This window comes from Acomys russatus, chromosome 24, assembly GCF_903995435.1.
Source record: "Acomys russatus chromosome 24, mAcoRus1.1, whole genome shotgun sequence".
NCBI lineage: Eukaryota > Metazoa > Chordata > Mammalia > Rodentia > Muridae > Acomys > Acomys russatus.
Window position 1 is genome coordinate 20,314,737 of NC_067160.1, and position 22,593 is coordinate 20,337,329.

The window sequence follows — 22,593 nt, forward strand, 5'->3', positions numbered from 1 at the left end:
ACACCTCCCCTTGGTGGGGAGGCCTGTTGGCACTCAAAGAAAGAATAAGCAGGATACCAAGATGAGACTTGATAGCCTATGACTGTATAGTGGGGGAGGAGGTCCCCCTCTGTCTTAGACCTATGGGAGGGAAACAGGGTGAAAGCGGGAGGGAGGGAGGAATGGGAGGATACAAGTGATAGGATGGCAATTGAGTTATAATCTGAATAAATTAATAAAAATTTTTTAAAAACTAACATTTTTATTACTCAATCTCTTTCCTATGCAAAAAACATAAAAACATAATGAGATTGTTTTTTCTCCTCATAGTGCTAAAGATCAAACTCTTGATCTCAGATACTTTAGAAAAAATGCTGTAGCCACTAAGTCACACCCACAGCATGGAAAGAAAAGAAAGGAAACCCAATGGCTGTCATGCAATACGGCATTAAGAAATACTTCCTGGCCTAGCTAGTTGACTCATGAAATTATAATTTCACTATAGGAAGAATGAAGTCATGAAGACCTCTTTCTTGTTTTAGAAGCTATCTAAAGTATACCTTTCCTTCTGATTTATAACGAAAAGACCTGAAGAGTAACCAAGCAACAATAACACTGTGACTTTGCTCTCCAGTCCCGAGGAAACACCATGTGCAGTATAATCACAAACATCTAGCTTTATGACACTAGTGGCATTTGAAAGCTAAAATGTGTAATGTGTTCTTTCTAGGCCTTCGAAGACATATACATTGATCAGAGAAAGACAATCAAAACCATGCTGGAGTATGCTGACAAGGTGTTCACTTACATCTTCATCCTGGAGATGCTTCTCAAATGGGTGGCTTATGGCTATCAAACATATTTCACCAATGCATGGTGCTGGCTGGACTTCTTAATTGTTGATGTAGGTATCTTCCATGGTGTGCCTTCTGTTTGAGGGAGTTTGTCTTGTCTGTATCCTACTTCTAAAAAGGTGAAAAGCTGGCCACTGTTTTGTGATCACAAGACAGGCTACCCAGCCCTAAACTCTCTCACCAAATGATAGCATAGCCCATGGAAGTTTCAGACTAACTTATTAACTAATTTAAAGGAAGGATATAAGGCCTAGTATGAGTAACAAATTTTTTAAATCATATTGTAATATATAAGGTATGTGATGTAAAAGACATTTAAGGGATATGATGTTTATTCTGCCATGTTATGAACCAGACAGACTCCAGTTTGGATATACACCAATTCATTGATTGTTTTTCTTCCCCATGAGTAGAGAAAATCAATGAACAAAAGAAATAGTGAGTACTACTAGTACTAATATAATTTTTCACTGGAAGGTTTTATGCAGAGATTTTAAACTCCATTAGAAATAAGATTGTAGAGGGCAGGGAAAGACATACTTACTTCGTGACAAGGAAGAAATGTTCCTTGATATAAATGAGATTTACAAAAAGTCCCTCATGTACCAAAAATCCTTATAAATAATTCTGGTTATTAATAATTAACATTTCATTTACTTGAAACAAGTAATAACGCCACTCAGTCAGGTCAAAATGAATTGAGTAAATTGAAGGAAGTCTGAAAGAAATAATCAATTTTACAGTATAGAAAGAGGAAATTAATCATAAGAAACTACCTCATGTTTTCAATGAAACTTATACTTTGGTTAGGGTTTGGTATTTTGCAAAGTCTTTACTTTTAATACTTTTCTATGTCCTTTTTATTCTTATTACTTAATTTTTTCATACAGTATATTTTGATTATATTACTTCCATTCCCCCAAATCCTCCCAGATCCTCCTGTCCTCCCTTCCCTGGCAACTTCAGTTGTTTTTAAAGAAAAAAAAAATGAAAATAAGAGTAAAATAAAAACAAAATAAAGCAAAACAAAACCCCACCAAACCATAACAACAACAAAAAAAGCACACAAACTAACTAACCAACTAACAAAAAAACCTGAATCCATTTTATGCTGGTCAGCTACTTCTAACCACAAGGTTCATATACCCAGTGTCACTCCATTGAAGAAAACTGATCTCTCTTCCAGTGGTATCAGTTGCAAATAGCTTGTGGGTTATGGTAGGACATACTGCTCTTTTCCCCTCCCCCAGGCTGGGAGTTAGTCTGGTTTAAATTTTCTTCAGGTCTTATGTGGACTACCAATATGTCTGTGAGCTCACATGCAACTCACTCTGTTGTATCTGGAAGAAACTATTTCCTTAGAGTCATTTACCACTTCTGGCTCTCAGAATCTTTCAGCCTCCTCTTCCACAAAGCTCCCTAAGCCTTGAGAGGAGGGCTTTCATGACGACGTCCCATTTAGAAAGAAGTGTTCCAAGGCCTCTCACTCAACACTGTCCAGTTGTGGCTCTCTATGTTAACTACCATCATCTGCAAAGAGGCACTTCTCTGATGAGGGCTGAGTGAGGCACTGATCCATGGGTACAGCAATATGTTATTAGGAGTCATTACTGATATTCATTTAGTAGAATAACAGAACAGCTACAAATAAAAACTGCATCTGTTATGTTAGTTGATAACTGCAAACTGAATGAAATCGGTGTCATGTACTCATTGTTATTTGTATTGTGCAGGTTTCACTGGTCAGTTTAACAGCAAATGCCTTGGGTTACTCTGAACTTGGGGCCATCAAATCCCTAAGGACACTAAGAGCTCTGAGACCTCTAAGAGCTTTATCACGATTTGAAGGGATGAGGGTAAGAAAGTTAAAACTCTGGAGCATTGTATATCGCCAAAGCTAGACTGAATTCAGTTTAACTAACAAGAAGTACATGCATGCAAAAGGAATGGCAACCCTTTGCAAAATTGCTACTTTGTCCTTTTCTCTGCTGCATATTTACTTCTTGGTGATATGCAAGAGAAAATGGGCCTCTCTGAAAATGATTTAATATCATTTATCTGCTTTGCTAATTAAAATGACCTTATTTCATAATTGATATTGGGAGTTTCCTTGTAATTCCTGATTTAAAAAAAAGGGGGGGAGGCAGATACTCTCTTAGAGAACTGAGTGGAGTTATGTAATAATCTCCTGAGGATAATTCTAGGCCATGTCAATTCTCCTTTGATAACATGTTTATACTTAAGGAATCTTATTGAAAATAATGTGAATCACAAGTGTGTATGAGCACAAATCAAAAAATGAAGAGATGTTGAATGTTTTGTCTTTAGAATGCCAAAACTTTCACTATTCAAGGGCAGATATTAACCACTGACTGAATCAACCCTAATACTGCCTCAGTTGTAATTGAATTAATCTTAATGAATAGGTAAGATATTAACCTAAATATTATATGTACCCACACATCTTATGCAAGAAAATAAAGCTGATAGGGAAAAGAAACAGAACATGTACTTCTTACTCATTACCATAGATGACTCACGAATGAACCTTAAATTAAATTTCACATCTCAGTTACACAAAACATTATTCCCACCTCCATAATTGATCACAGGTTACAATTTTTGCATTTATTGGCCTATTGTTATTATGACTATTTAAATGCATAAAACAATCACTTATATAAGATGCATAATGTAAAAACTGATTTTTCTTATTATTTAAGATCAAATTTTAAATTCTCTAAACAAAGAGTAAGTATTGTCCTGTCACTTCCTTAGGTTCACTTGCACTTAAAAACCACGTGGTTGTTCAGGCTTCTCTCTACCCCATGTAGATGATATACAGTCTGTGTTCCCTTGTAAATAAAAAACAATTTTAAGTATTGTTATACCATGCTTTAAGAAACTTAACAGTCATTTCTAATTTCCCTAACACATATGAAGACCTCTTTTCATTTGACACAAGTTAGCACAAAGAAGCTTTGATTTCTCACACAAGTATTCCCATTTGTATTAAAAATGTATCATGAATTTTCTCCAGATTATGCAAAACTTAATTTTTTCCAATTAAAAGAGCACTTTTATTTCAGAATAGCAACTCCAGTTGTCAAGGAAAACATTACTTTTGTACTTTTTAATATAAAAATATGTTAGCTAAATTAAAATCCACATTAAAAGGCTCTCCAATTCTGAATATATAAGTATATAAGACTGTTAGAAAACATTTCAAATTTGATCTTTTTGGGGATTATTAAATGTAGTCATTTATTTTTAATACGTAGCATTTACTTTCCATAACAATGGGACTATTTTCCCTTTTTGCAGAAATAACTTTATCAATTACTATTAATAATACTTTTATTTTTTTTAACTGTAGTGATAGAAACAAAAAAAATGTGTGTAGATCCTAAGAAGTTGGTTTCTGAGTATGTTCATGGCTCACAATGAGGCCAGGAACACCACACAGCAATAACAACTCCCCACCACTAGTTTGGCATTGTAAAGTCAAAACTAACCTTTTATTGATCGCGTTTTTGTATTCCTGGTATGAGAGTCCTTAAACTTTGTAAAAATGTAATTGTGGGCAATGGTGAGGTTGGATGTGATGATGATTGTAACTTGGAAGGGAGATTAGAATACCTTCAGAAACTCTCATTTTATTATCCTTGCCAGCAGAGAATTGCAGTAGCTGGGCCAAGGCATAAACCAGGCAGCCATTTTGTTTTGGATTTTCTGTCACTCTTTGAAAGCATGTGCTTTTATGCAACACTACTGAATAAAGCATGCTGCATAGTGCTTGGGAAGGAGTCAGAAAGTAAATAAATGAGTTATCATCACGTTGCTCTTTGTGTTTTGCATGTTTTTATGCACATTTTTGGCTGACAGCTTTTGAACATTTATTGTATTTCAAATTTCCAGTCCAAATTTTTCAACATGTGAAACTGAACTGAGTGAACTGATGTCGTGAATACCTAGGGTCAAATAAAACTTGTATTTAAATTAGTATTTTTAATTTCCTAATCTGGGAAATCATAAATACCTTTTCAAAAAGAACTCAAGTCGTGATTGCTAGGGAAACAGACAGTGAGCATCATATACAAAAAGTAACACCAAATGTTCTGTCATATCACCTCTCTAACTAATAATAAACTATATATTTCTATTTTATATAGGATAATCTTGCTCCAACTTGGATGGGGTGGAGCGGTGGTCCCTCCCCTCAGCCCTTTATTATGGGTACTGTATTACCCCTTTTGCTACCTTTAATCCTTGCACTGTGACTTATGTGTAGTGGGATGAGGGAGGGGATGGGAAGGGTACGATTGCACCACAGTAGGGACCACACAGTATATACTTCCAAATCCACTACTCTCAATGAGCTTAAATTTCTTTGGGAGAAAAAAAAAAAGAAGATATCTCTGGATTTACCTTCTGTGGATTATAACCCCAGTAGTGCATACCTTTGTTAAGTTTCACTGAATGTAATTTAAATACTGTATACTTCATTATTCATTTATGGGGAAATTACTTGATTGGTGAGGGAGGGTGGGGGCCCTGATTTAGGATGATTTATGAAAACATTAATTTGTCACGGTCATGATAGTGACTGAGGCATATATTCCTTGTTTTTGGAAACACTGCTCTGGTCCCTCAGTGGACCAGCTTTACTCCATCAATTGATTGTTGATGTGTGTGAGCAGAGACTAAAGTGCAACATATCAGGTATCATAGGGAAGTTATTGACTATGATCATTCTCATTTTATTGCATAAAATGTGTTATTTGCAAAAGGTAGCAAGGCAAGATATCTGTGAAACAGTGAAATATGAAAACAATCTGTTTTAATTTGGAAAACCAAGAAATGTGAAAAATCAACCTCACTGAACTATATAGAATAGAGTATTCATGTAGAAAAAAAAATCATGAGCAGTAAGAAATTAATGTATAAGCCAACTCCTTATAAGCCAACACAATTAACTTCCAGTATCTTAGAAGATATCACAGTGAATCACCCCCAAAAAACCCAAATCTAGATTTTTTCCTCTTAAAATTTAATAGTCTTATGTAAGAAAGATAATTTTTATTAGTTGGAAAAAGAAAATGTTTGGATAGTTGACACATTCATCCTAATAAGATTTTATAACACTGATTTAGGTATCAAGGTTTTTTTGAAAACTCGTTTTACTTTTCATATGCAGAAGTCATGATTTATTACTTTTTTACTTCTATATTCTTATTCTCATAATTTTTCTGTTTTTCTGAAACAAAGATGAAACCCATAGGTTAGCATTTACTTGAAAAAAAATGAAAAAGTCTCGTCTTAGATGATGGTTTTAAATGCACTAAAATTTCTAATATCACCTCATTGATTTAATCAGAAGTATGAACCCTAAAGAAGAAATAGACTCTAAGAACTAGTTGTGCTACAAATACAGAAATTCTACTGGGAGATTTTTTAAAAACTTTGTTAGAAAAGACAACCTCTATATTCAACCCATCAGGCACGCTCCTTTCTTAGACATCTCCCTTTACATACCTTGTAGCCTCCATTTGTTCTTTCCAATTTATTTAGACCAGCTCTTCCCAGTACATGCCCACATGGGAGCCAATTATCGACTCTCCCTAGAGACGAGAAAGAATTAATACACCTCCCTCTCTGAAGAAACAAGGGATGGTTGGGCTCTTGGGAGAGGCAATCCTTTTGTGCTCCTTTGCTCTGTAAGTTAATGAAATCACAACTAAAGTGGATTTTGAGTGGCTAGTCCTCTGATGCTATGCCAAGTGTTTTTCAATACAAAGTTCCTTGTAAAACAAAATGTCTCACTTGGCCAAATCTGTGGCAAATTTGTCCATTTTCTCCTGAACTATATTCCTACACAGTATTTGAATCATCACAAATTCAGTAATGTGGGTTAATTTTAACTCAAAACCAGTCCCTGTGTCAAAGGAGACTTCTCACATTTATTATATTACGCAAAATTTTTTCTTATTCAAGTCTTTACTCAATTTTCTCACATCTTTTAGAAATAAAAGCTAAAATTATGCTGTCTTCAAATCATGCTAAGATAAATTTTACTTCACTTATTTGTTCAATCATTTTTCTATTCCTATTGTCAAAGCTCTCTGTCACAGTCAAGACAATCAAAGTCTTGATATTTCGCAAATGTATCTTTGTATCTTACATTTTTAGAAATATCTTAGTATCTCTCTGGGGAGAGGTTCAGTGGTTAAATCCCTAACCAGGCAAAGGTGACTGCTGGACTTTGGATCTCCAGAACTCACGTAAATGTCAGATGGGCATAGTGACTCACACGTAACTCCAGAGCTATGAAGATGAAACTCGATCTCCACAGCAAGTTGGCTATCCAGACCTGCCCTGTCACCAAGCTATAAGTTCAACCGACTGAAAGAATAAGATGAAAAACAACCAAGAAAACCCACCCCAGAGCTCCTATTTAACGCCTCCACATATGTGCATGCACACCTCACACACATATGCAGTCTCAGGCAAACACACATATATTCACTCATCATATACACACTAAAATATCATAATTTTCCAGTTATATAGGAAAAATAATTAACTTTTACACAGAGCAGTCAGAGAAATCCAGAAGTGGTTGAAGCTCTTGAAAAAAAAATCACAGGGTGAGCAGGAAAGAGTATGAGATGTCAATTCTGGTCCACTTTCTGATACTAACTTGTTTTAACTTCATTAGTCTTGTTTTCCAAATGAAACACAAGTATCAAACTGTTCTTGTAGTTCTTTCCAGTACTAAAGTTATAATTCCTGAATTCAAAAGCTTGACCTGGTGTGTAGAATTAGACTCAATAAAAGATGTGCTTATTTGAGAAGGGAGATCATTTCAAGAGCAAATACTGGTCATGGAATTGCAAAGAAAGAAGAGTCCATCATTCTCAAGCAAAGACATTAACACTTAGGGATCACCTTAGAGGGCCATGAAGTGTAGCCACTCAGGGAAGCTGAAGGGAGAAATGTTTCCGGCTAGTGAGCTCCTTCAACAGCCAAGTCTAGCACCTGAGCACGATCCCCAGAACTAATCCCATGTAATAAAAAGGAGAGAACCACCTCCTGCAAATTGACCTCTGACCTTTACACAAGTGTTATAGCAAGCACACACACGCGCGCGCGCGCGCGCGCGCGCACTCATGCATGCACGTACACACGCACGCACTCACAAAAAACAGTAATTTTAAAAATGTTTCAAGGAAAGTAAACACACGGACTATCACGTGATGCTGATGCCGAAGAGAGGGAAATGTTTTCTAATGGCTAGAGAATCATTGTGGGCACCAGAGTTCATGTCAGAGGCAGTCTCTGCTCTTCCTTCCCCTTCTCCACGGGGAGAGTGAGAATGGCTACATGTGAACAGGAGGCGGAGGTTCTCTGCTTCCAATGCTCTTGATTGGCGCATCAGTTTGTGGGTCCAGATCCGCCACTTGATAGTCTCCTCCTGGAGCTTCTGACAACCCCTCTGCAACCCTTTCACCCCTCATCTCGTCCATACAACTCGCAGCTAGCTCTCTTAACCAAGAGTACGTCCTTGAGTCTCAGAAGATAAGAGTGAGGGGATTGCAATCGAGATGTGATGTAAATAATTATAATAAAAATGTATACAAATATTTTAAAAATAGAATTTTTAAAATGCGACTTGGAGTAGGTAAATTCACTCTATCTATGCTGAAAGAAGGAGAGGGGAAAATCTAGCAATAATGTAATTCTAAAGTAACTGAGCGCAGAGCCACAAAGGAGATCAGGGCCAAGGTGAAAAAGTGTGAAGAAAGCTGCATGAGACCCACAGACTAGTGTCGAAATGTTCAGTGCCACAAGCTTTAAAAGCAGAAGCTCAGACTTTAGTATGGACTCTGTCCTCAGCAGACACAGAACTCCAGTGTGGATGGGAGATGAAGCACTCAGAAAAGAGACACAATTATTCAATTTAGTGTTTATTCATCAGATTCAATAAAATCTAACTTTATGGGTGCATTTAAAATAATATATAAAAGTATTTTTAAAATTCCTTCTCCATAAATAACTTAAAACTAAATTGAGGATATATACACACACACACACACACACATACATACGTACAGGAAGGCTTATGTGTTAACTCTTTTAGACAGGTAATAAAATGAGATAGTAGCTATCAGTTTTTCCACATAGGCCTATCTTCTTCCTGGACAGCTCCATCTGAATTAACCCTTTCATGCCCATGCCTCATTTTTATTATTACTGGTTTCTTTATTTCCTTTGGCCTACCTTAACACACTATTTTGCAGACCCTGATGGATATTGTCTCTTACAGAGTTCAAACAGGGCTCCAAGAAAATGCAAGGAATTGTCTCTTGTACTTCTGCCAGACAGGCAAAAAGTTCATTCTAAAATTAAACTATATCAAAAGCAAATAAAAGACATTCTGAATCAAATGGACAAGAGGAGCAGGTAATCCCACATGAGTGGAATTAATCTCAGTCACTCATGTTCAAGCCTGAGACACATCTGCCATGTGAGAGCATATTAGAGCCGGCCTTTCACCCTCTTAGCTACTTGTGTGCAGCTCAGTGGAGAGCCATAGAGAAGAAGGCTGGGACTACAGTGTATCAAATATAAAACTCCACACTTTTAATCTGTGGTCCTGAATTAAGGATAAGAGGGAGGTAAATTCCTTTTTCATAACAAAAAAACGGAGAAAATAATTTAGCACAGGACTTTGCATACTCACATCAGAGTTGACAAATATGTACAGTATCCCTCCTTTTCTTATTTTCCTAAGAAAATATTCTCTCAAGTGTTTCATTTATAGTAAGTTTATTGGATTAAACTCAGTAAATGAAACAACTGACATGACTGGAGCTTGAAATAAACGATGTGATGATCTACTGAAATACATAATGCTAAATTGTCTTGCTTCTTATGCAAAAACTATTATTAGTTATAGCAATGCATGGATAATTAAGGCCAAAAATATGTTAGGTATTTAAAATAGTCTTATATTTAATACATCTGAATTTTAATTTATTTTAAAAGTATATTGGTCAAATCAGTTCCAGTCCAAATGTTTTAGTTCTGTTCTTTAACATATTGTTTTGTTTTGTTTTTTAATGACCTAATCTTCTGTCTAGGAATTTCTACTTCTCTCTCTCTCTCTCTCTCTCTTTTTCCCTAATAAACTACACATCTGTCTCCATCTAGTAGCTATTTCCTCTGATTTTACTTTTCCTTTAGTTCCTTTTTTATATTAAATTTCTTCTCTTTCTCCATTCCTTTGCATACTGCCTATATTTATTTTCCTAAGCATAATGTTTTTAAAAGAATGAGTTTTATTTTAAGATCTTTTTTTTTTTTTGCTTCGCTCTTAAACAAACTATTGTTAGAAAAATAAGTAAAGACCAAAGATTCCTAGGGGATTGTCTTTCTGCTTTTAACGAATAAGAATTCTGACTTTTCTTTGTCTCCATTTGTGTATTAGGTGGTTGTGAATGCCCTGTTAGGAGCAATTCCATCCATCATGAATGTGCTTCTGGTTTGTCTTATATTCTGGCTAATTTTCAGCATCATGGGCGTAAATTTGTTTGCTGGAAAATTCTACCACTGTGTTAACACCACAACTGGTGACATATTTGAGATCACCGAAGTGAATAATCATTCTGATTGCGAAAAACTAATAGAAAGAAATGAGACTGCCCGATGGAAAAATGTGAAAGTGAACTTTGATAATGTAGGATTTGGGTATCTCTCTTTGCTTCAAGTTGTAAGTGAACACTATTTCTTCTGAAAATTTTATCACTCAGCATAGTAGTGAAGTGATAGTTACAGCTGTCATTTAGTTAACAAGAAACATTATAATTTTTTTCAGTGGTGTAATTTGTTAATATTAATTTGTGAGTCCAGATGAGTAGAAACATTTTTACCTGAACAGACGTAGTCAACAGAGTCCAGGCATTGCAGTTTTCCCCAAAGGTCTTATTTTCTTTTTCTTTTTTTCATATTTTTTGTAATTTATTAAAAAGTCATTAATAACTAAATAAGGTCACAGATTTCTTTTTTCTATTTCAATTGAAAAGCTTGGGTTTTTTTTCCAGAGTGTCCTCCCTCAGGCATGCACTCTCTCTGTCTCTGTCTCTGTCTATCTCTTTATATCTTCCTGTCTCTGTTTCTCTGTCTTTCTCTGTGTCCCCTCTTTCTCTGTCTCTCTCTGTCTTTCTGTCTCTCTCTCTCTCTCTCTGTCTCTCTCTCTCAGTCTCTCTCTGTCTCTCTGTCTCTCTCAGTCTCTGTCTCTCTCTGACACACACACACACACACACACACACACACACACACACACACACACCACTTTCACATATGCCTGGACAGTTACTGATGTGTAGAAGTTCACTGATGCTTAGTATAGTGATCTGGATTGGAAACTTTGGAAAGATGGTTGGGTGTGAAGATTTTATTTTCATAGTGAAATGAAAATAGCAGAGCCTCAGCATGCAGAATTCAAATGCAAGCAATTCTAGTCTCCTATCAGACGAACTTTCGTTACCATTATTGAGTTCTAATTTACCCCAAACATCCTATTAGTTTTCTAAGAATAGCTTATAACTTCTTTTTAAAACCACAAAGGTCGGCGATGCCTTACACATATTTATCCAGTGGCACTTCTATCTGCGACAAAGCAGTGAGTGTAAACAAAGGCCAGATTATTTTAAAAGTACATCTTGATTTGTTCTGACGTTAAAACTGCTATATAATTTCCCTCTCTGCTTCTTCAGGGTATTCGGAACATAAATTTACTTTACTCAGCAGATTAAGGTTTCTGTTACTCAACCAGACTAAGCAAACAAGCCCATACTATTCCCAAACGTCTTCCAGTTTTCACAAACATTTCTACTATGGTTATTTTATAAATCTGTCTATTTTTTTTCTTGGAATCCCTCTCCGTTCCAGAATCTGTATCCTACTCTGAATGTTTATAGCTTAACATAATGACTTTTTTAATGTAGCAAGAATGATTTCTTAAATTCTACACTAGATTTGCTAGCTTTCCCTTGTCCCTCACGCTAGCCTGCACTGATAATTGTAGTTATAAGCACCTCTAAACTTATCCCTCTCTTTATAAAACTACAGAAAGAAAATTGAACATTTTCTTTCTGCACCCAGCTCTTATTCAGGTGCTGCTAATAAGTAAACAAATCCTAAAGTGCCATTTCACACCAGACTGCACAGACGCACCTCTCACCTCTCTGTTGACTAGTAATTCCTCAAATGACTTCTTTGTTCTTGAATGCAGTGTGTGATAAACAGGTTCTGTAATTGACCTAAGCCAAGGGTTCGTCCCCCATCCCTCTCTCCTTGATATGAAAGGCGGTTCTGGTTTCTGACTAAGAAGCCTTCCTCTGTTGTCACACTCACTTCATCCACCACTCCACAAGAGTCAGTGACGTATAAGCAAAGATATGTCACAAGAATCATGCCAGGCTTCCCCATTAAGGAAAATTCGTTTTATGTCCTTAAATTTTGTGTTCTATGACACAGCAAATGCCTGTAAGACATTAGAAGATGGATCTGTCCCTCTTCAATGTGCAGATGACAAGTGCCAGTCCTATTTTTCACACTTTTATTATCTATGTTAACTCATTCATGTCAACGATTATACCACAGAAAGTGAATATAGGCTTATGTCTAAAATTTTCTTAAAAGAGTAGCTTCAACTTATTATATATACTCATATGATTCAAAGACTTTTACAGTAAAGGAAAACTTAAAGTGCTGTCAATTTGATCGTCTGGTAGAAAAGGTTTCTGCAGAATATGTTCAGATCTAACTTGTAATTGCTGTAGATATTGCCAAGTCTGCTTACATTTCTTAAACTTTCTGAAAAATTATAATAGTTTGATAATTTTGAGAATTGTTTTAGAGCTGGTTATAAAATATGAAAATAAATCAGATGGCCATTTTGTCTACTTTCTATCTTGACTCAAAACTCCTTGGAAAATTTGTTTTGAAATGACTTTAAAATATTTTTTAAAACATGTACATTAAGAATATTTAATAAGTGTCAGTTTTGAATTTTAACCCAAAGTAAGACATACATGTCCTTTCCAATAGGCCACATTTAAGGGATGGATGGATATCATGTATGCAGCAGTTGATTCCAGAAATGTAAGTATTTTTATAGCTACATCTTCTGGAACATATATATATATATTCAGGTAAAAAGTGTGTTGAGTTTGTACTTAAGGGCAGCAGTATTGATCAGAGAGCACCCAAATTAATGATTCTGTTTTTGTTTGTTTGTTTTGCTATACACCTTCATGCACTAATGAATCTTGATTCTAAAGTGTTCTTTATATAGTTGTAAGAGCTGCTTTTCACTAACAATTTTCTTTGGCTGTTTTGAAGATAGGGTGTTACATTGTAGCCCAGGCTAGCCTGGTAATCATAGAAAGTCTCTGGCCTCAGCCTCCTAAATTCTGGGACTGCACAGATATGAGACACCACATGAGTTCACTAATATTTTCAAATTTCTGAAATTCTATTAACTTAAAACTTTTCAAATTTAAAATCTAAAGCTAAAATTACAAAGTATTAGTTACATTAAAAGTTATATAAATAGTTTTAGATTGTCACACTATGTTACTTTTTACACAAAACCTTTTCAGTGTCTACTTTCAGAGAGGTTTTTTTTTTGAGGCTATTGAGATGAGAATAAAATATACTGATTATTATTAAGAATATAATCATATGGTCTTGCAGAAAAGCATTAATGTGTTCCCAACATTTAAGCCTGCTCTAGCAGTTAACAAAATGCTCTCCTTGGCAGGTTGAACTACAGCCTAAATATGAGGAAAGTCTGTACATGTATCTCTATTTTGTCATCTTCATCATCTTTGGCTCCTTCTTCACCCTGAACCTGTTTATTGGTGTCATCATAGACAATTTCAACCAGCAAAAGAAGAAGATAAGTATTTTTAAAAATATTTCCTAACACAAGGCAATAGAATGCTTAACATGCAATTTGAATTTCAAATCAAGATGAGATCTTGAATTCAGAAACCAAATAGTTAATGGCCTTTCCCGCCCCACCCCTACCCCCCACCCCACCCCACCCCATCTTCTATCCTTAGCAACTCCTCACTCCCCCATACAAGGTACTTGCAGCTGAAAGATCACTGGAGGCTGGAAAAGCATGTGGAAGGGTGGAGAAAAAGATTTGGCTTGATCAGAGAACACTGTACACATGTATATACTAAAATATCACACTAAATCTCATTAATATACATAATCAATAAATACCCATCAAAACTTTAAAATTGTGTTCAGTGCATATACTACTTCTGTGCCCTTTTCTATCACTTTTATAATTTGTATTTCTTTCTTCTACTTATTTAATTAAAAGCAATCATTTCCAGTTTTAGTTTGAGGAATTCTTGCTTTGTCTATTATTATGTATAAGGCATACTTGATTGCTCTAATTACATATGTACATTAAAGAAAGCATGCAAATAAATATTACCACTCCCTAGTAACCACGGTTCACATTTCATGTTTCCCTGCTCAAACTGTTTCCATGAGCATTTCCTTTTTTGAACTACTTCTCATTTCTTTCTTTCTTTCTTTCTTTTTTTTTTTTTTTTTTTTTTTTTTTTTTTTTGAGACAGCCTCACTTTACAATCCAGGCTAGGCTGGCCTCATTATATAGCCTTAAATGGCCTAAAACCAGGAGCAATCCTGCATCAGTCTCAAAAATGATGGAACTATAGACACACATCACTTTGTCTGACCCTGTAAAACTCTGTGTGCATGTGTTGCTTTCTATCTATCTATCTATCTATCTATCTATCTATCTATCTATCTATCTCTATATCTGTGTGTGTGTTCATGTATGTGTGTGCAAGTGTCTGTGAAGTTGAGTGTGCACATGCATGTAAAGGCCAGTGGTAGACATTCCTTACCTTCCTCAATCACTAACCACCATAGTTTTTAAGACACGGTCCCTCTTTGAACCTCCAGCCCTTCAATTCAGATAGATCAGTGGATTCATCTATCTCCGCATCCCCAGCACTGTGATTATGAGCACACGTTGCCACGTCCACTTTAATATGGGTGTTGGGATCTGCGCCTAGGTACCCATGCCAATATGTAAAGCATTTACCACTTGATCCATCTCTGAAATACTTCCTAAAATTACAGTCATTTGATTAGGAGAGTTGGGTGGACATCCCACAGTAAGTGTGTGGTAGTCAGAGGGCAACTTACAGGAGTGGATCCCCTCCCTCCACCATGTGGGTACCAGGAATTGAATCTGAGTAGATAGTCTTGTCAGCTATATGCACTGAGCCATGGCCCTAGCCCTGAAATGCTTTATACTGTACAATTTCAAATACTTTTTTTGACAGAGTTTTCTGTTTCTTAAAAGTGTTCTTATGCATTTATTATAACTTGGCCAATTTCGTTCTTCCTAATCTTTAATGGATTAAGTCAATTTTTTCCCTGCAAAATATTTGAGTGCTTAAATATTTTCTTACAATAACTGTACAGAGTGAAGAATTTTGCTGCCTGGGAGTAACGTAGCCAGTCAACTGAATAAAGTGCATGAGCATGATCTTGTTCCAGCTCTCTCGTGGACATTAAATGTTCTCTTTAGCTTTTAATATTCGATATTTATCAGATGGAAACAAATTTTAACTTTAATTTTGTGTGTTTTATGGATCGTATATTTGAATGTGCTTAAATATGTCACAGCCAATTGTGTTTCTTTATGTACGAGGACTTCATGGTATTTGTTGATTATGTTTGCTTATTGATAATGAGGATTCTTATACTACAAGGCATTATCTTTAACACTGATAGACCCCAGTTAGTAACAGTGTACCCTGCTCCACTTGTGTTTATCAGCTGGTGTTCAACTCTCTACCTTCCATCCTGTCCCACACTTGTCAGTCTTCTTACGTTCACTCGTTTCTTAGATCCTCCGGGCCTGTTTCAGTCCCTTCTCTAGAATTTTGGACAGATTTAAGGAGATGTTTTATAGTCAACTTCAATATATGTAGTGTGTGTGTGTGTGTGTGTGTGTGTGTGTGTGTGTGTGTTATTCAGTTCTTTTATACATCTGAATAGAAAAATCATTATATTGCATTCATCAAGGTAACTTGCTTAATGTAAGGACCTAAATATTTAGTGCCCCAATGAACTAAGATTTACTACCCGTGTATATGGTCTTGAGTAACCACTTGAGAGTTTTTGGGCTTTGGTTTTTTTTTTTTTTCAATATTGCAATAATGGCTTTAAGATGGTTTTGAACCATCTTAAAACTTAAACATTATAATCACTGCAGTGTACTTTTAGTTTTTTTATTAAAAAATAATGTCAATTTCTTGAAATCCCTCATATAATATTGAAAAATTATGTAGGAATGTACACAATTTTAACCAGTTTTGATTTTCCTTTCTATACTTTGGAGGCCAAGACATATTTATGACAGAAGAACAGAAGAAATACTACAATGCCATGAAGAAGCTGGGTTCAAAAAAGCCACAAAAGCCTATCCCTCGACCTGGAGTAAGAATTATCAAGTGAAAATTATACAAAGCAACAACCTTAAATGAGTTTTGTTACACAGGGAAAATCAATTACTATTTCTAGCACCCTCAATGCCCCCTCAAAAAAAAAACCTTGTACTTTTTGAATATCTTTAGTTCATATCTTTCTAATAGATTTTTTTCAAAACACCAAAATAATAAGAATATACAGAAAAAAACACCGGAAATGCAAATTTGTCTTCAAATGACTTAAAATTATACACCTAGAATTCAAACTCTATACCCATTCTCATATTTCCAGGAAGTATTCTATAAACTCTAGAGAATTATGGTGATTTTATGACAGTGATCTTTAAGCTTAAAATATTTCCAAGGATGAATTACAGAATAGAATCTTAATAAACATTCCTAGTGTATTAGCCATGCTTGTTTGTTTATTTGTTTCAGACAGGGTTTCTCTCTGTAGGCTTTGCTGCCTGGAACTCACTCTTTAGACTAGGCTGGCCTTAAACTCAGAGATCCTCCTGCCTCTGCCTCCCAAGCGCTGGGATTAAGGGCATGCCTGCAGTGCCACTGGCCGGCTCAAGCATTACTTTCTTAATGACAATATTTTCCTCATTGAGAAGTAGCACTGCACAAGAGCAAAAATATTGGTAGTAAAATATCTTTAGGATACAGTGACCCGAAGAAATAAGCAGCCAGTGTCTTGCTGGGTCTACACTACAGCTGGCTCGGGATCAGAACCATAAAGTGCATCTGTTCACCTTGTTACAAAATAAAAAGGAATGCCTTTCTAGTCTGATTACCCCTGTAAGGACACATCATTGTGTGTCTGACAATACTGACAAGGACCACTCGCTGGGGACAAATTAATGTATGATGTTTCAGATGCATCCTTGAAGTCACAAGGCCCCTTTGATAATTCTCTAGGAATAAAGCAAATGTAATATTAATATTTAGTACATTTTTAAATGGCCACATGGTCTAACTGATCACTGGAAAGTACTGCAGCCAGTACAGCTTAAGTTTGGTAACACCAAATCATATAGGTTTTTTCAGGTTCCTGTAACCTTGATGTGTTAAAATCCAGTGTGTGTTTCTGTACAGAGTGTATAGGGAGAAACAGTTCAGCAAGGGATTGATGTTCTCGGGAATACACATGATTAAAAAAAACAATTTAAATAACTATATAAAATGCACTACAAGTCATATTTTGCAAATAGTTGTGCCAATAGGTAGGTACAATACTAGAAAGTGGGTAATATAGGAAGAACTTAACGTACATGCTGTGTCTACCAGGAACCTCCCCCATTCCTGAAAGTGTCTTTGTTTCTCTGCAGAACAAATTTCAAGGGATGGTCTTTGACTTTGTAACCAGACAAGTCTTTGACATCAGCATCATGATCCTCATCTGTCTGAACATGGTCACCATGATGGTGGAAACAGATGACCAGAGTGACCACGTGACTGGTATTCTGTCACGCATCAACCTGGTATTCATTGTGCTATTCACTGGCGAGTGTGTGCTCAAGCTCATCTCCCTCCGCCATTACTATTTCACCATTGGATGGAATATTTTCGATTTTGTGGTTGTCATTCTCTCCATTGTAGGTAAGATCTGGGCACAGTCTGACCAATTCCACCTGATAAGGGTGGGAGTCGGAACCACAGATTTAGAATGGAGGCCACCTCACCATTCAAAGTGACTATGTTGATACGTGGCTTTGAGATGTATTTATTTTTCTTCTAAAACTAGGCTTCTAACTCATAACATTATTGTACCCCCATTGTATCTATTTAATACACTAATTATGTATTTGTAAATTATTAAAATCTCCTTTATTGAGATAGATTGTCCTATATATATCTGTGCTGCAAACCTAAATAAAAAGAGCTTTTAGATAGTTGAGATTGGATAGTCTATATGTTTTCTAGATCAGCAGTTCTCAATTTGTGGGTTGTAAACCTTTGGGCATTGAATGGCCCTTTCACAGGGGTCAACCAAGACCAACAAAAATCACAAATATTTGCATTATGATTCATAAAAGTAGCAAAATTACAGCTATGAAGTAGCAGTAGAAATAATTTTATAGCTGGGGGTCAGCACAATATGAGAAACTTTATCAAAGGTTCTCAGCATTTGGAAGCAGTTGAAAATCACGGGTCTAGATGATTCTGATGCAAGGGTCTGAGGGCTAGGAAAGACATTGCATTAGAAATGTAGGTATGGGGTCGCCAGTAAACAGAGTGGAGCATGGATACAAGATCATAGAAAAAGGGAAACAAGCCACCAAAACTCAAGTGTTAACAAAGACTAACAGTAGTTTCTTGTGGTCGTCATATAGAAAATTGCAATGTTTCTAGAAGGAAACTGGCAGCATGGGACATCTCTTCCTTAGTCATATTCTTGAAACTAATCAGTGGTTATAATCATGTAAACATCATGTCAAAAGAGACAGAGAAGACAGGGAATGAGGCCTTGGTAGTTAAAAGCATTTTGGGTTTTTTTTGTTTGTTTGCTTGGTTGGGTTTCTTTGATTATTATTATTATTACTATTATTATTTTTTGTTTGGGTGGGCTGTGTGTGTGTGTGTGTGTTGGAAGTACTCTTTAGTGGAGTCTTTATCTAAAAGGCAGAGGGAAGGGCTGAGAAATATCCTGCATGTAGAACACTTGCTATGCAGGTCGAAGAACTAGAGATCGGACCTCCAAGCACCCATCAAAATTCTGGTCAGGTGTGACACCCCACATATAACTTTAGCCCTGAGAAGGCTCTTGGATCTCCCTCCAATTATCTAGCTAGCTAGTCTATCCATACCAGAGAGCTCTGTGTTCAGACCCTGCCTCAGTAACACACACACACACAAACATACACACACACACACACACACACACACACACACACACGCACAAGTGCATACACACATGCATACCACATGAACAAACATGCACCAAAAAACAAAAAAACTAAAAAAAAAAAAAAAATCACAGGGAGAAAGAAGCTGTAAAAATTTTAAATTTGAGATGCTACAGGAGACCAAAAGAGCATCAGCCTTTATAAATACCAGGCACATACATAGACAATATCGTACGAATATTTGGTTTGAGACACAGGGAAGCATCAAGTTTATAGGAAGATGAAAACAGTACTAAACACTCCATGATTTATGATTATGGGGTGTGAAAAAAATAGTTTAGAGAAAATCATCATATCCATATAAATTTGTACTTGTATCGTTATAATGGAAGCAAACTTTAGTTTTATTTCTGACGAGATTTTAAATTAACTATAGCATATCAACACCTCAGAAAAAGCCAGTACCGTGATTTTTCTATTTTAACTTAACGCTGAGTCAAAATTAAGGTCGGTCTATATTATACATTGTATAATTCTGTATACATTCAGTCTTCTGTGAGTATGAATTCAGTGTTCACAAACTCGAACACAGATAATAAGTAATTTTAAGGACTGCCCCTCTGCTGACCATCCATAGACATTCCCTTGCTGTTGTTTTCTATATAATAAGCTGAGCAACTCTTTAAGTGGTGTTTACAATTTTAAATGATAAACACTTGAAATGTAGTTAAAAACCCTCAGGAGGGTGTAGACAGGTTATATGAAATGCGATGCCATATGTGATATGGGAGGCTTTAGATCCTTGGATGTTGATGTCTAGGGAGGTCAGCTGTATCCTGGGGCAAACCTGCTGCAGATACTGAAAGATGATTGAATTATGTATGCGCCATAACCAACATTACGCAATTGAATCTCAATACTCTAAATTTCACCTTGGAACTTTAATAAGTCAAATTTTAATGTATGACTTCTTCACTGATTAATATTCTAATTATTTTCTCACAGGAATGTTTCTCGCGGAGCTGATCGAGAAGTATTTTGTGTCCCCTACCCTGTTCCGAGTCATCCGCCTGGCCAGGATTGGCCGAATCCTACGCCTGATCAAAGGTGCCAAGGGCATCCGCACCCTGCTCTTTGCTCTGATGATGTCCCTTCCTGCGCTGTTCAACATCGGCCTCCTGCTTTTCCTGGTCATGTTCATCTATGCCATCTTTGGGATGTCCAACTTTGCCTACGTTAAGAGGGAAGTTGGGATTGATGACATGTTCAACTTTGAGACCTTCGGCAACAGCATGATATGCCTGTTTCAAATCACCACCTCCGCAGGCTGGGATGGACTGCTGGCCCCTATACTAAATAGTGGACCTCCGGACTGTGACCCTAATAAAGTTAACCCTGGAAGCCCAGTGAAGGGAGACTGCGGAAATCCATCCGTGGGGATTTTCTTTTTTGTCAGCTACATCATCATATCCTTCCTGGTTGTGGTGAACATGTACATCGCGGTCATCCTGGAGAACTTTAGCGTTGCCACTGAAGAAAGTGCAGAGCCCCTGAGTGAGGACGACTTTGAGATGTTCTACGAGGTCTGGGAGAAGTTCGACCCTGACGCCACTCAGTTCATGGAATTTGAAAAATTATCTCAGTTTGCAGCTGCTCTTGAACCTCCTCTCAATTTGCCACAACCAAACAAACTTCAGCTCATCGCCATGGACCTGCCCATGGTGAGTGGAGACCGCATCCACTGCCTGGACATCCTATTCGCTTTTACAAAGCGGGTCTTGGGTGAGAGCGGAGAGATGGATGCCCTTCGAATCCAGATGGAAGAGCGGTTCATGGCTTCCAACCCCTCCAAAGTCTCGTATCAGCCAATCACGACTACTTTAAAGCGAAAACAAGAGGAGGTATCAGCTGTTATCATTCAGCGTGCTTATAGGCGCCACCTTTTGAAGCGGACAGTAAAACAAGCTTCATTTACATACAATAAGAACAAACTCAAAGGTGGGGCTAATCTTCTTGTAAAAGAAGACATGATCATTGACAGGATAAATGAAAACTCTATTACAGAGAAAACTGACCTGACAATGTCCACTGCAGCTTGTCCGCCCTCCTATGATCGGGTGACAAAGCCAATTGTGGAAAAACACGAGCAGGAAGGAAAAGATGAAAAAGCTAAAGGGAAATGAACAAAAATAATAAATTCGGTGACAAATTGTTTACAGCCTGTGAGGGTGAAGTCAAAAGGACTCCTTTAGGAGGTCAATGCCAAACTGACTGTTTTTACACAAATTCACTTTAAGGTCAGTGCCTCAATAAGACAGTGACCCCCTTGTCAGCAAACTCTGTGACTCTGTATGAAGGGGAGACAACCTCGATAGGAGGTTGCTATTCTCACTACCAGCTGACACTGCTGAAGACAAGAGACAAATGGCTATGCAAACTGTAGGGACCAGTCTAAAGGGGTGCAGAGCTAATTTGGGGGTTAACGTGAAACACTTTAGTGTAGTAACTGTATCCACCGTTTGCATTTCAACTGCCATATTTGTCACGTTTTTTACAAACTCTGTTAGTGGGTTCATCTTTTTTTTTTTTTTTTAATCCATATGTTGTTTGTTACATGTGACTATTTTTGTAAACAGGGTTTCTGTTGGGAAATTGACTAAAGGAACTCTTTTCCAGGTGTGTCACCTGGGCGTACTGACATCCATATGGCCCTCCCATCTGCCCAAAGATGTGGTATTGCATGAAGGCATGCTGCACCTTAGGATCATGCATGAGACTAAGTCATGAGGAAAGCAAAGGCAGTTCTTCAACAGTTCTATGTCATCTGTGTTTCTGGGGGGCAGGAGGAGGTACTGAGGTGACCATCAGATCATGGGCTTTGCTGAGTTGGTTTTGTCAAATCGAGCCCTTAGTCCAAGGAGATTGCTTGGCTACGTCATTAAGTCTTAGTAGGTGCAAACTTCATTCAAGTGTCTGGAGTCATGTTGTTTCTGTTCATTGTCTCTTAAAAGTCTCTAAGTAATGGCCAGGACTCCCTACCCCAATCCTGGAAGAGTGAATTGACCAAAAGTCCCCTTTATAAATTCCCGCTTAATCCTGCACTTTGTTTAGCCATCTTCAGCTCTCAGCGAGGTTGACACTGTATGTGTTAATGAAATGCTATTTATTATGTAAATAGTCATTTTACTCTGTGGTGCACGTTTGAGCAAACAAATAATGACCTAAGCACAGTATTTATTGCATCAAATATGTACCACAAGAAATGTAGAGTGCAAGCTTTCCACAGGTAATATACTGTATTCTGTACCATTATAGGTAGTGTGGATGCTGTCAATGCATGTTGATATTACCATG

At 36.9% G+C, this 22,593-nt stretch overlaps 1 protein-coding gene across 7 annotated transcripts in view; it reads left to right on the forward strand.

The window, feature by feature from the left end:
- The window catches only part of LOC127207716 (sodium channel protein type 1 subunit alpha), a 278,089-nt gene extending 256,267 nt beyond the window's left edge, over positions 1-21,822 (forward strand). For all 7 annotated transcript variants that reach the window (XM_051167150.1, XM_051167144.1, XM_051167146.1 and 4 more), the window contains 8 exons: positions 710-883; positions 2,567-2,689; positions 10,324-10,605; positions 12,948-13,001; positions 13,663-13,800; positions 16,296-16,400; positions 17,722-17,992; positions 20,245-21,822. In XM_051167150.1, coding sequence (XP_051023107.1) covers positions 710-883; positions 2,567-2,689; positions 10,324-10,605; positions 12,948-13,001; positions 13,663-13,800; positions 16,296-16,400; positions 17,722-17,992; positions 20,245-21,422 — 2,325 coding nt within the window. In that variant the 3' untranslated portion in view covers positions 21,423-21,822. The remainder of the gene's footprint in view (positions 1-709; positions 884-2,566; positions 2,690-10,323; positions 10,606-12,947; positions 13,002-13,662; positions 13,801-16,295; positions 16,401-17,721; positions 17,993-20,244) is intronic.
- Positions 21,823-22,593: the final 771 nt, after the last annotated feature.